General features: G+C 65.5%; 2 protein-coding genes across 2 annotated transcripts; one reads left to right on the top strand and one right to left on the bottom strand.

Annotated features, from left to right (window-relative positions):
* Nucleotides 1-276: 276 nt before the first annotated feature.
* Nucleotides 277-3,031, top strand: EMIHUDRAFT_447752 (hypothetical protein; the record flags this gene model as incomplete). The annotated part of the gene is made up of 7 exons (XM_005775339.1): nucleotides 277-416; nucleotides 916-995; nucleotides 1,285-1,392; nucleotides 1,486-1,598; nucleotides 1,805-1,849; nucleotides 2,807-2,939; nucleotides 3,014-3,031. Coding segments are annotated over 6 exons (618 nt in total), but the record flags the coding sequence as incomplete, so codon positions are not given.
* A 2,334-nt stretch (nucleotides 3,032-5,365) lies between these two features.
* Nucleotides 5,366-7,937, bottom strand: EMIHUDRAFT_461189 (hypothetical protein). Its single transcript, XM_005775338.1, has 8 exons — nucleotides 7,617-7,937; nucleotides 7,370-7,538; nucleotides 7,069-7,178; nucleotides 6,848-7,005; nucleotides 6,512-6,681; nucleotides 6,082-6,158; nucleotides 5,971-6,011; nucleotides 5,366-5,711 (listed from the first exon to the last, which is right to left on the bottom strand). The coding sequence occupies exons 1-8, from the start codon at nucleotides 7,877-7,879 to the stop codon at nucleotides 5,647-5,649; spliced, it is 1,053 nt and encodes a 350-aa protein (XP_005775395.1). The 5' UTR covers nucleotides 7,880-7,937; the 3' UTR covers nucleotides 5,366-5,646.
* Between the last annotated feature and the right edge of the window lie 3,867 nt (nucleotides 7,938-11,804).

Raw genomic sequence — 11,804 nt, 5'->3', positions numbered from 1 at the left:
CCGTCCAAAGGCGGGTGCTGCCCCCCTAATAAGGTGCAATCTTGTCTGTCGGCAGCCGAACTTGTTTGTTTGTGATGGAACACCCTCGGGATCCAACTGCGTACTACTTGGCTATAGCACGCTATTGGCATGCCGACGGTTAAGGCCGAAATCGTTATTGTTCACACCTCTTGCAGGTGTGAACACAAAGGAATCGCTGTACCTACCAGCTGCTCCGTTACACTTACCTGTGAAGCGTGAACAGCGGTTTTAGTGTTCCTGCCGATATCGGGTTGAACTTCTCAAAAAGTCCCTACCTGCCGGCATGAAAGGCTTGGACGACCAAATCGAGCGCCACATCCACAAGCTCGAGGTCCTGAGCGGCGGCGAGAGACAGGGCCATCCGACGTACATACTTCGACGGCCGGAGTCGGACGGTTACCGCTGTGCCTCCCCGGGCCCGCCGCCAGAGCCGCCATGCTCGAGCAGGTGCTGCAAGTGGATCGCGATTGCGTCGGCCGTCGGCATCTTCGTCGGCAGCCTGCTTGCTGCTGACCATGCTCAAGTCGTCGACCTTCCTGACGCGGAAATAGCAACAGAGTACCTCAAACAATTGACGTTCGGCTGGCCCCTGCCGCCGCCCGCACTGCCCCCTACGCCACCTCCGCCGCTGCCGCCGCCTCCCTCGCCGCCGCCCCCGCCCCCTCCGTCGCCCCCGCCCCCGCCGTCCCCGCCCCCACCTCCACCTCCACCGCCCTTGCCACCTCCGCCGCCCTTGCCGCCTCCGTCGCCGCTGCCGCCGACCCCCCCACCGCGGCCGCCGCCGCCGCCGCCGCCGCCGTCGCCGCCGCCGCCGCCGCCGCCGCCGTCGTCGCCGCCGCCGCCACAGCCGCCGTGGGCGCCGACGCTCCCCTTCACGCTGGACGGCCTTGCGAGGAGACACGCGTGGGAGCTGGGCGGCGGCGGCGGCGATGTCTCCGACGGTGCTCTCCTCCAAGTCGACGGCTCAGGCGCAAGTCCGAGATATGGGGAGATATGGGGAGATATGGGGAGAGATGGGGAGATTTGCTCTCCTCCAGGTCGACGGCTCAGGCGCAAGTCCACCCCCTTCCTCCGAGCCCCCTTCCTCTCTTCCTCCCTCGACACCCCTTCTTCCCCCCCCCCCTCGCCTCGGCACCCCTTCCTCCGACCCCCTCCCGCAGGCGCTGTCTGGTTCGTCGCCCTGTTCCAGGTGAGACAGCTCGGCGCTGTGAGGGGTGGAGTGGAGTACACCGCAGCCTGAGACGTCTGCGCCTCTGTTCAAAGGTGGGAGGCGGAGCCGAGCTGAGGGTGTATGTGCTTCCCGCGGCGGGCATCGGCCAGCCCCTCCTCGCGTACGTGTACGAGCTCAAGGGCTTTGGCGACCTGCAAGGGGTGGGGCCTTTGCGTCTCCGAGACATTCCGAGGACTCCTCCGAGACCTCTCCTCGAGACCCGCCCCTCCCTCCCTCCCTCCCCCCAACTGCAGGTGACACTCGTCCCCGACCCGAGTCCGGGCCTCGCCTCTCCCTCCGGCCTCCGGCTGATTGTGAGCGAGTTCGACACCGGCCAGCTGGTCGAGGTGGGGGGCGAGAAGACTCAGTCGCGCACACACGCACGCGCGCACAAACACACACAAACACACAGGCCCCTCTCACACGCTCACGCACGCCACACACACACACGCACACGGACGCGCGCGCGCACACACACACAGAGGCAGAGTGACGGGCAGAGTGAGAGGCAGAGTGAGAGGCAGAGTGAGAGGCAGAGTGACACAGGACCTCACGCGCCCGAGACGCGAGTAGGCAAGGCACGGTAAGGCGAGGACAGGCCAGGCTCCAAGGCAAGAGGTACGGCACACTGACTGCATAGGTCCACCTCGCCGACGGAGCCGAGTGGCGAGGGCCGAGGCACGCGCCGATGGGCGGGCGGCCGGGGCGGCGAGTCGTTCTCAAGTCGAATGCGACACAGGCCATAGAGACGCAGGGGCATGGGGACATGGGGGATAGAGTACGTAGAGCCGAAGAGCCGTAGAGCCGAGGGCGAGACAGAGCCGAGAGGGGGAGAGAGAGCCGGAGAGAGAGCCGAGAGTCGTCTCTGACTGCCGGCAGGTCCCCTACGCCCTGACGACAAGCTACGGCGAGCAAACCTGCCAAGCGTTTTGTGGGGTGACGCCCCCCCCCCCCCCCCCTCTCCTCGTGGAGACGTGACACGTCTATGCTTGGGTGTATTGAGCCGCCTGTTCGGCTCCCCCTGCAGGTCCCCGGCGTCCCGTTTGACCCCCGGTCCGGCCTCGCCTACTTCGTTAATTAAGAGGTATGAGCTAATTAAGAGCTAATTAAGAGTTAATTAGGTCCGGCCTCGCCTACTTCGTCGCCAAGGACCTGCCCCGCTTGCTGTCCGTCGGCTGGGTGGGGCGGAAGACCGTGGTCCTAGATGGCCGCACCAACACACACACACACACACACACACACACATACACACACACACACACACACACACACACACACACACACACACACACACACACACACACACACACGCACGCACACACACACACACACACACACACACACACACACACACAACACACGCTTCGTACTCCATGTGCTCCACGCACTCCATGGAGAGACCACCCGAGATACGCGAGAGATTAGCCGAGGCTGCCCAGAGCGTCACTTAGGACCCACACCTCGTACTCCATGTGCCGTGACTGTGCTCTCCACGCACACGCTCCATTCCGTGGAGGAGGTCTCGAGAGGGAGATCTGCGAGATCGCCCGAGATCAGCTGCTGGTGAGACCTTAGGACCGCGGTCAGCGTCGTCATGACACCGCCGTCAAACAACCAGCCCTACGAGGACCTGAGCGGCGTTGCTCACGCGCCCGGACCGGACCCGGCTGCCGACGGCGAGCTAGTCGTAGTCGTAGAGTACCTTAAGGTACCACGGAACGTCGCCGCATAGCATTTTCTCTCCTGCGCTCGCATTCGGGCGGCCATCGCCACACTCCCTAGCTCAACTGGCGACCCTGACGGGTCGCCAGCCGACCGTCGTAGCACCCTGAGCTCCAAGATCGGACCCCTCTCTCCGTCACGCGCCTCTACTCGCGGCGCGAGGGAGAGCCGGCGGCCCCGTCCCCCTCACGACCCACACCGCGTCGAAGACCCACTTCTGGTAGATAAGGTCGCGCCAGTGCGCCTCGGGAATCTCCTCGCCGCTCCCCGCATGTCGCTGTTAGGCCGCCTCGTCCTCGCCAGCGGCGGAGACAAGATGCTGATGGTCTACTCGCTCAACGGCACTCTCCTCTCTGGGCCGACACGGGTGCGCTCTCTCGGCCCGCTCTCTCGCCGCTCTGTCTCGCCGCTCGGCCCGCTCTCTCGCCGCTCTCTCGGCCCGCTCTCTCGCCGCTCTCTCTCGCCGCTCTCTCAGCCCGCTCTCTCGCCGCTCTCTCTCGCCGCTCTCTCTCAGCGGTCTCTCGGCGGCCTCTCGGCTGTCTCTCGGCGGCCTCTCGGCGGTCTCTCGGCGGTACCACTTCGGCGGTCTCTCGGCGGTCTCCCCTCGTACTCTCACAAGCGCAGCCTGCGCTCGGGGCGCCGAGCTCTTGCCCATAGAAAAAGGCTTGGCCGCTCTCCGTCAGGTCGAGACGCGTAAAGTGGTGGGCGTCGCCGTCATCCCTCCGCGCGCTTCGACCCGAGGCGCCACGTGCCTCTTCCTCTTTGCGCGCCGAAACCGGCTGGAGGAGCACTGCCCGTAGTGCAGGTTGCGGGGGGAGGGTTCGATTGTAGGGGCGGGCGGGGGGGGGGGGGCGAGGGCGTCGCCGACATGACAACGTTAGAGTGCGAGAGAGTGTACTGCAGTGCTCGAGAGAGACAGAGAGAATGCGTGCCTCACCTCTCTGTGTTCTACCTCGGGGTCGCAAAGCCGTACGGCTTTAGTCGGCACAGGTTGTGTACCTTGTGTGTGTTACCACACGGAGCATTCGGAGGTCGGAGAGGGGGAGAGCTCGTACTACCAGTCGCGTGCTTCCATATGCGATACACATCATACATGAACATGAGCCCTGTAAAGGGTGCGCATCCGGAAACGTGGCTCCAGACTCCAGTGAGTCCGGCCGCCCTGCCCACCTGCGACCTGGCGCTGGCCGCGTTGGCCCTCTCAAAGCGCGCTTGCCCGGGCCCGCCGTCCGCCCTCCGCCGAGCCCTTCGTCGACGCGCGGCACCTTCTTGGTCCGGGCAAGCGCCGGTGGGTCCGCGCCGGGCCCTTCGTCGACGCGCCATGGCGCGCGCCGGCACCTTCAGAGCGCCCACCCACGACCTCCCCCCCACACACACAACCTCCATCCCGGCTCTCCGCCCTCAAGTCATCGGTGCGCCGCGCGCCGCCACAGCGCCGCGCCGCCACAGCGCCGCGCCGCCACAGCGCCGCGCCCGCCTCCTCTTAGCCGCTCTCTCCCCTCTCCCTCTCCACTCTCCCCCCCCCTCTCCCCCCTCTCCCTCCATGAGCTCTCACCCTCGCAGCGGACAGCGCCAGCCCGCCCCGGCTCGCCCTCACCAGCGCGTAACGCGCCACAGCGTCGCCGTGACGCCCACACGTCTTGAGTCTCTGTCCCCATCACCACGTGCCCTCCCTCCCCCCGCTTCCCCCCCCTCCACCCCTCTCACACACCCAACCACGCACGACTGACAACAAACATCATCGGCCGCCCTCTCCTCGCCACACACGACGCTGTGTCGTGTGTCAGGCACCATAAGTTCTCATCCCGTCATCCGGAGCACGAGCAGCACGAGCCTTTCAATGAAATATGGCGCCCGGCTGAGAAAGTCGGGTGTGTTTCTCTACCGAAAACACCCGAATGCCCCAGTAATCACGAACGCGGGCTGGCAGCATGCTCGCGTACATGCAGTCAACCTGGAGTTTTTCTCGGTGACGCTCATTGACGGCATTGCACTCACTTTGGCATCGCATTCATTACGGCATGAGTAGCACACCGGCAGATGCGGCACAGGAGGCAACGGCAAAGGTGGCTCCAACGACGGGACTGGTGGAGGTGGCGAAGGCAGCGAAGGCGTCTGTGGGCTCGAGACCGATGGGGCAGTAGGTGGTACGGAGACGACGAACATACACAACATTCTCGCAAACAGGCAGCAAGAGGTTGGCAGCTCCTGTTGGAGTTTCCGGGTACGGCTTCCGGGCTGTGGACGCCAGGACGGCTGCACTCTTGCCGACCAAGTTGCAAGTATGAATTTAAGTATGAAGTAAAAAAACTTCAACGCGCACTGTGCGCGATCGGTAGTAAAGCCGTGTAACGTCACGCTAAGGGACGCTATTATACGGCGCAGAGACAATTCTTCCGGCGTTCCGCGCTCTAAAATAGGGAATGCTATCTTCTTCAGACACGCTAATCGCGGTCCAGCCGCGACACGGACCGGCTTATCATTCCGACCAATGTCTGATTCAAAGCTGCCGATCCCGATGCTAGAGCCTGGAGCTGGCGCGCCGGAGCTCAGCCGTATGCGCGCTCTCCCTCCACACTACACGCCTCCCGGCCGCGGAGAGACAGCACCGAGGGGCCCACTCGGCGGTCTCTCGCCGCCACGCACCACCACCCAGGGCCGACCACTAGCCACGCTACGTGCGGCGCCGCGCCTCAAACGTCATACCCCGGTAGCTCGCGGTTGAGCTTGCGCACGCAGCCCGCCCATTCGCGCGACCCTGAGAGGGGCGTAAGGCGGGTCGGGATGGGGGGGGGGGCAGTGACTATCGAGGAGTCTGGTCCCTCACATCCCTCGCAGGTGCCCGTCAGCCAGAGCCTCGCTGCTGGCGAGGGGAGGGTCGCGGAGAGAACACCGACCGTCGTCTGACGATCTCAGCTCGTCGGCTCGTTTCGCCGTCTCTCGGCGTCTCTCGGCGTCTCTCGGCGTCTCTCGGCGTCTCTCGGCGTCTCTCGGCGTCTCTCGGCGTCTCTGGGCACCGTCGTACGCGTAGTCTGGCGACGAGATCATGTCGGCGTACCTATGAAAGGTCCAGGAGAGGTCTCGGAAAGGTTCAGGAGAGGTCTGGCGACGAGATCATGTCGGCGCACTGCCGCTGGAGCTCTTCCTGGGACGGCATGACTAGCGCCTGCCCCGTGCTCTGCGCGCGCAGCTGCACCTCGCACGCCTGGGGGGGCGGGCGGGTGGCGCCAGGCCATGAAGGGCCCGCACACTCCAGCAGAGTGCGATGGGGGCGGGTTCCGGCGTCTCGGAGAGGCGGACGTGCCTCTCCCTCCTACTCTACCTCCCGCTCGGCGCCAGCCGACGCCTCTGCTGCCCCGGCGAACACCGCGCGCCAAGCAGCTTGGCGCAGCGGGTGGCTTGCCGTGCCGCTCATGGTGGTGCGCACCGGCGGTCGATCCAAGCAAGTGTAATGTGTCTCGGTATCTCGGAGGTGTCTCGGAGGTGTCTCGGAGGCGTCTCGCAGGTGTCTCGGAGGTGTCTCGCAGGTGTCTCGGAGGTGTGTCGGAGGCGTCTTGCCTGGTGCAGGTGGAAGGTGACGAACCACGCGTCGCGCGCCGACGTGCCGACGGCGTACAGGCCGTGGTGGTCGAGCATGATTGCGCGCTTGCCGGCGGCAAACTGGGCGGCGATGGCGTCCTCGAAGTCCGAGCCGTAGGAGAAGTCGTACTTGTAGCGACCGATGGTGCCTGGAGGAGGGAGCCGGGGGGGGGAGGCGCAGTGGAGCGCCCGCTCCTGTGGAGCAGCTGCAGAGAGAGGAGGAGCGGAGCTGTGCGGCAGAAGGGCTCGTGGCGTGCGGGACGAAGGCCGTGCCACGAACGCTCCCCACGTGCGCCTGCCGCTGCTGCGCCGCACGTGGACTGGCTTTCTCTTTCTCTCTCTCGGGCCCCGGCCGGCAGCACGGCAGCGCGCTCGTGTGCTGCGCGGCGCGTGCGGTCCGCGCGTTCGTGTGGAGGTCCCGGGAGGGCGTCTGGCGGAGAGAGGGGGCGCGTGCCGTGGAGGAAGAAGGCGGCCTGCGAGAGGGGCAGCAGCATGGGTTCGGGTTCCGTGGGGTAGGGGAGGGTGGGTTCGGGTACCGTGGGGTGGGGGAGGCCTGCGAGAGGGGCAGCAGCCCCGCCTCGGTCGACGCGACCGCCATGACCGCATGCGGGTGGGCGTGGATGATCGAGAAGACGTCCGGGCGCGCCTTGGGGCAGCGGTGACGCTTCAGCGGTGGCGGGGCGGCGTTGGCGAGGGCGGCAAAGGCGGCGGCGGTGAGGGCAGGGATGACGAGAGAGCGGTGGCGGTGAGAGGCGGAAGGGGAAGGGAGGTGTCCGAATACGGCCGAGGAGGGTCGAGCGGCGGCATCGGAGCGAGAGGAGGGAAATGATGGCACACCTCAAAAATCGCCCGGCCGACAGGGACGCATCCGATGTTGACCACATCCGGTTTCGAGGGCGCGACGGATCCATCGGCGGCCACGAGAAGCCCCTCTGGAGGTGTGCCGTCGCCAAATCTGACCTTCACGAGCGACGAGGCGGTCGCCTCCTCAAAGAAGAGGCCCCACCTATGGCACCCACACAGGCGGCTCGCACTCGGCCACAGGCTGTGTGGAAATCAGAAACGGAAACGGGGCAGTGCTCACTCGTTCATCAGCATAGTGTCCGGCTCGTCCCGCAGCCTCGCCATGACACACTGCGCGGCCAAATCGGAGCCAAACCCGTAAATGTACATGATCCGTGCTAGCGCCGCGAGCTCGAGCCTGTCCTGCCACTCGCTGCTCTCCGCTACACCCCACCCACTGATCTCCACCGGGCGCGCATTTTTGACGACCTGGTTCGTCGATATGGGGAGCGAGCAGCTGCTATTCGCGCCAGCCGCAGCGGCGGCGGCGAGGAGGGGCAGCATACACGTACGTACACACGCCCAGAGGTGCAGCAGCACCTCTGGCCGGTTGCGGCCCGTCCAAACAAACGACGAGCGGGGGTGTCCTTCGACAAAAAGCTAAGGTCTTTTTTTTTCTTGGGCTCCTTCGGTCGGCGATCGTCCGAGCCCGAGTCCTCGCAGACCCAGCCGCACGAGTCTGCACCGGAGCCCGCGTTCTCGATGACTTCTGATCCTTCTTGCCTAGGTCCGTCGCCTGGCCCTGGGCGCAGATGGAACAACAAGGAGCTCACCGCGCACCTCAGGAAGAAGCTCGCGCCGCTCGACGTCATCGACACGACAGGAGCCTTCGCCAACTAAAAAACACAGCACCGATGCCGACTTAGTGTGGGGAGGGTCGGTGAGCACTCACTCACTAGGCGGCGCCGCAGGGCTGGGGCACTGGCCACGGCCTCGCCGACCACTAGAAGGCGGCCCACCCACTACGCGCACTATCTTAGTGCGCGGGGTGGCAGGAGGCACTCACCCACTAGCCCGCTCGCCGGCGGCCCACTCACTACGCGCACTATCTTAGTGCGCGGGGTGGCAGGAGGCACTCACCCACTAGCCCGCTCGCCGGCGGCCCACTCACTACGCGCACTAACTTAGTGCGCGTGGTAGCCGAGCCCACCTCTCCGTCCGCCGGCGAAGGGCACTGCGAGCGGCCCGCTGGACCACTCCCCCCCGGCCGGCCGGAGGCACTCACTTCCGCACACTAAGTTAGTGCGCGTAGTAGCCGAGCCCGCCTCCGTCCGCCGGCGAAGGGCACTACGAGTGGCCCGCCGGACCACTCCCCTCGCGGCCGGCCGGAGGCACTCACTTCCGCACACTAAGTTAGTGCGCGTAGTGTCCCGGCCTCCGACCACGACTCCCGGGGGAGCACTTCACCACTTGATCCGCCACGGCGCACCACTAGCCCTCGTCCAGCTCACAGACTAACTTGCGCCGACTTAGTTCCCCGCAGGGCCCGGGACCACTCACTCACTGCGGCATCAGTGCTCTTCACACGACCTGGCGAAGGCTCCTGGACACGATCGTCGACACTTACTGCGTCACCAACACCTCGCAGCTCCGCCTCAACCTCGTCCAACGGATTGCCTGTGCAAAGACCAAGTACATTGCCGGCATCACGCCGCCCAATGTCGCGTGCGACGCTCTCGAGTTTGCGCACAACCGCATCCGCAAGTCCTTTGAGAGCATTGCTCGCGCCGACGCCTCGCCCCAGGCGCTCCGCGACCTCGCGTGGCTCCAGGCGCAGCTGCCGACCGAGGACTGGAAGGAGGTGTGCGAGAAGCGCGCCGCCCGCGACAAAACCAAGTACTACACCGTCCGCGGCGGCTACCTGACTGAGTTCTACCCCAAGAGCGTCCCGCTCCCCGAGCCCGAGTCCCTTCCAGCTACCGACGCGATTCTCAATGGCACTTGCAAATCCACGTACCCGCGGCCGCGGGCGCTCGCTGCCATCAAGAATCACAAGGACTGGTACGCGCACCAGGAGCTCGTCAAGGCGCGGGACGTGACGTCAAGAACAACCCGTCCCTCGGAGACAGCGCCGTTAACAACCGCGAAGCCTCGCGCTTCGTCTCCGCCTCAACGCCTTTCGCCGGCAAAGCCCTCGATGTCCGTGTCGACGGCACGTACGCCACCGCCCTCTCCTCCGACGCCCTCCAGGACGAGCTCCAGCGGAAGCTCGGCCTTTGGCTCTCCGTGGCGCTTCCCACCCTTCGGGTCGCGCTCGAGCGGGGCATGCCAGTCGATTTCTTCGGCGACTACCTTTACAACAAGGCCCACCACCGGCGGCCCCACGACGGCGTCCTCGCCGCCTGGGCGGACGCGATGCGCGCCCCGGCCAACGCGCCGGTCGTGCACGGTGACAAGGAGAAACCAGAGCTCACCCGGCAGTACAACGAGGGGTACAAGGTCGACCTCGCGGAACCCCACGCTGGCCCGGGAGGATGCGATGAGGTGAATGAAGTCAAGCTCTGGACGCCCCTCCTCAAGACCTCCTCGGCGGGCGTTGGCAACGCCTCGAGCGGCGGCACGCCCGCCTCCGTTGGCCACTCCTACGCCTTCGGCAACACCGAAGAGAAGGCCCGCCGCCTAAACATGGGCTGCAAGGCGCGCGGGCAGCCCGGCCAACCCTTCGACCACAAGAACGGCCACGGCTACGTCAAGGCGCATCGCGGTTTCTACCACGCGACGCGATCTTTGTCAAGCGCAACAACTTCAACCTGCTGCTCCACGAGACGTTCGGCGGCGGCTTCTCGCCCACCGCCGTTCTCAAGCTGCGCCGCCTCGCGCGCAAAGCCGCGCGCGGCAGCGTCGACCGCACGGCCTACTCGCCCAAGTACTCGCTTTCTTTTATGTCCCACCATGCAGAGCGCATCTCTCTCTCTGTTGTGCGAGGCGTGAACCGCGCCATTCGCTCTCACCTGGCAACCCTGTCTGCACGTCTCGCGCGCGCGTGAACAGGGCTCCAGGCCCCAAATGACGTGTGAGTGTTAGAGTTGTTTGGTATTGCTAAAAATCTCTCTCTCAGATGGATGGGCGAAACAGAGGAGCTGTTTGGTATTGGCCTTGTCCGCTGCCTGTCCCCGCAACTTGAGCTGCCCCTGCACGGCGACCATCGCGTTGGCGGTCTGCGCAGCAAGCTTGGCCGCCTTCGCCGATCTCTCTCGCTCTGCCGCCGCCGCCGCGTCCACGAGGCGGTCCGTCAGCGGGTCGTCGCGCAGCCGCCCATCGGCGTCGGCAGCCTCGATCATGGCAGGGTCGGCAGCCTCGCTCATACGGGAGCGCAGAGACCTGAAACAGTCCGCAGCGCCCGCCGAATTCGAAACGTCCGCAGCTCCCGCCGATCTCCCGCTAACGAACGGATCTTACCCCGCCTGTAACCTCTCTTTAAGGTATTGCTAAAAATCTCTCTCTCTCTCAGAGGAGCGCTACCGCAGATGACCAAGGCCACCTCTCAACCACAGGTATACAGGTACAGTGGTCGCTCCCAACCCCTTTCGGATTGGCAGTCGAGATTGGCAGCGTGGCCACACTGAGGCACACTCCATTCTGAAGGGCCGTTGCTATGGGATAGGCTATGCTCATCACCCCCGATTTCTACGACATGCATGCACGAGTAGCTCTACTCAGAGGTCTGGGCCCGGGGGGGAGGGGGGGGGGGGGGGGGCGTCGCTCTCTCACCTCGACACCTCGAGATCGCTCCTTCCGCTCCTAAACCCTTCCCGCAGCTCCGGATTGGGAAACTCTGAACCCTCTCCGGGGGGTAACCTCGTCATAGTGAGTAAAAGAATTTTCACATCGGAAGAAAAATGCGGCGTGGCGTGTGCGTGTGTGCGACTGCAACGAAGGGCCGCTCGCAGAGGACCATTGGGTTTGTACTATTAACAACGAAGGCGCTCTCAAGAAAAATGAGCGAAGACTAGTTTGATATGTCAAGCCGCGTCGTCTCGGTCCGGCTTCCGTCCAAAAGGAAGGGCACGGCTGCGAAGGGCGCGACCGTGAGGGTCGCTGCGAAGGGCGCGACCGTGAGGGTCGCTGTAAAGGGCAGCGCCGGCACTCTGAACGATCGCTTCACCGCCCTGCAGCCGCCAAAGGTGCCGGGCGCTGCGCCGTCGGCCCGAAGCCTCGCCTTCACCGTCGCCGGCCGCGGCGGGCGAGGATCCTCACGAGGCGTCGCCAAGCGCAAAGCGACGCGCAGCGCGCCCGCCAAGGCAAAGGCGAGCATCGTGCCGTTTAATCGGAGTTTGACCGCCAAGCGCGCCGGCGGTGGTGCCGCCGCCAGCCGCACTGCCGTGGCGACGCGAGCACCGTCGGTGCGCACACCATCCGTGCGCACCCCGTCGGTGCGGGCTCCGTCGGCGCGGGGTCGAGGTGCAGCCGGCGGCGCCGCTGGACGCGG

The sequence above is a fragment of the Emiliania huxleyi genome (assembly GCF_000372725.1).
Source record: "Emiliania huxleyi CCMP1516 unplaced genomic scaffold EMIHUscaffold_3, whole genome shotgun sequence".
Lineage (NCBI taxonomy): Eukaryota > Haptophyta > Isochrysidales > Noelaerhabdaceae > Emiliania > Emiliania huxleyi.
Note: the sequence above shows the minus strand (reverse complement) of the source record. Positions and strands in the feature narration are given on the sequence as shown.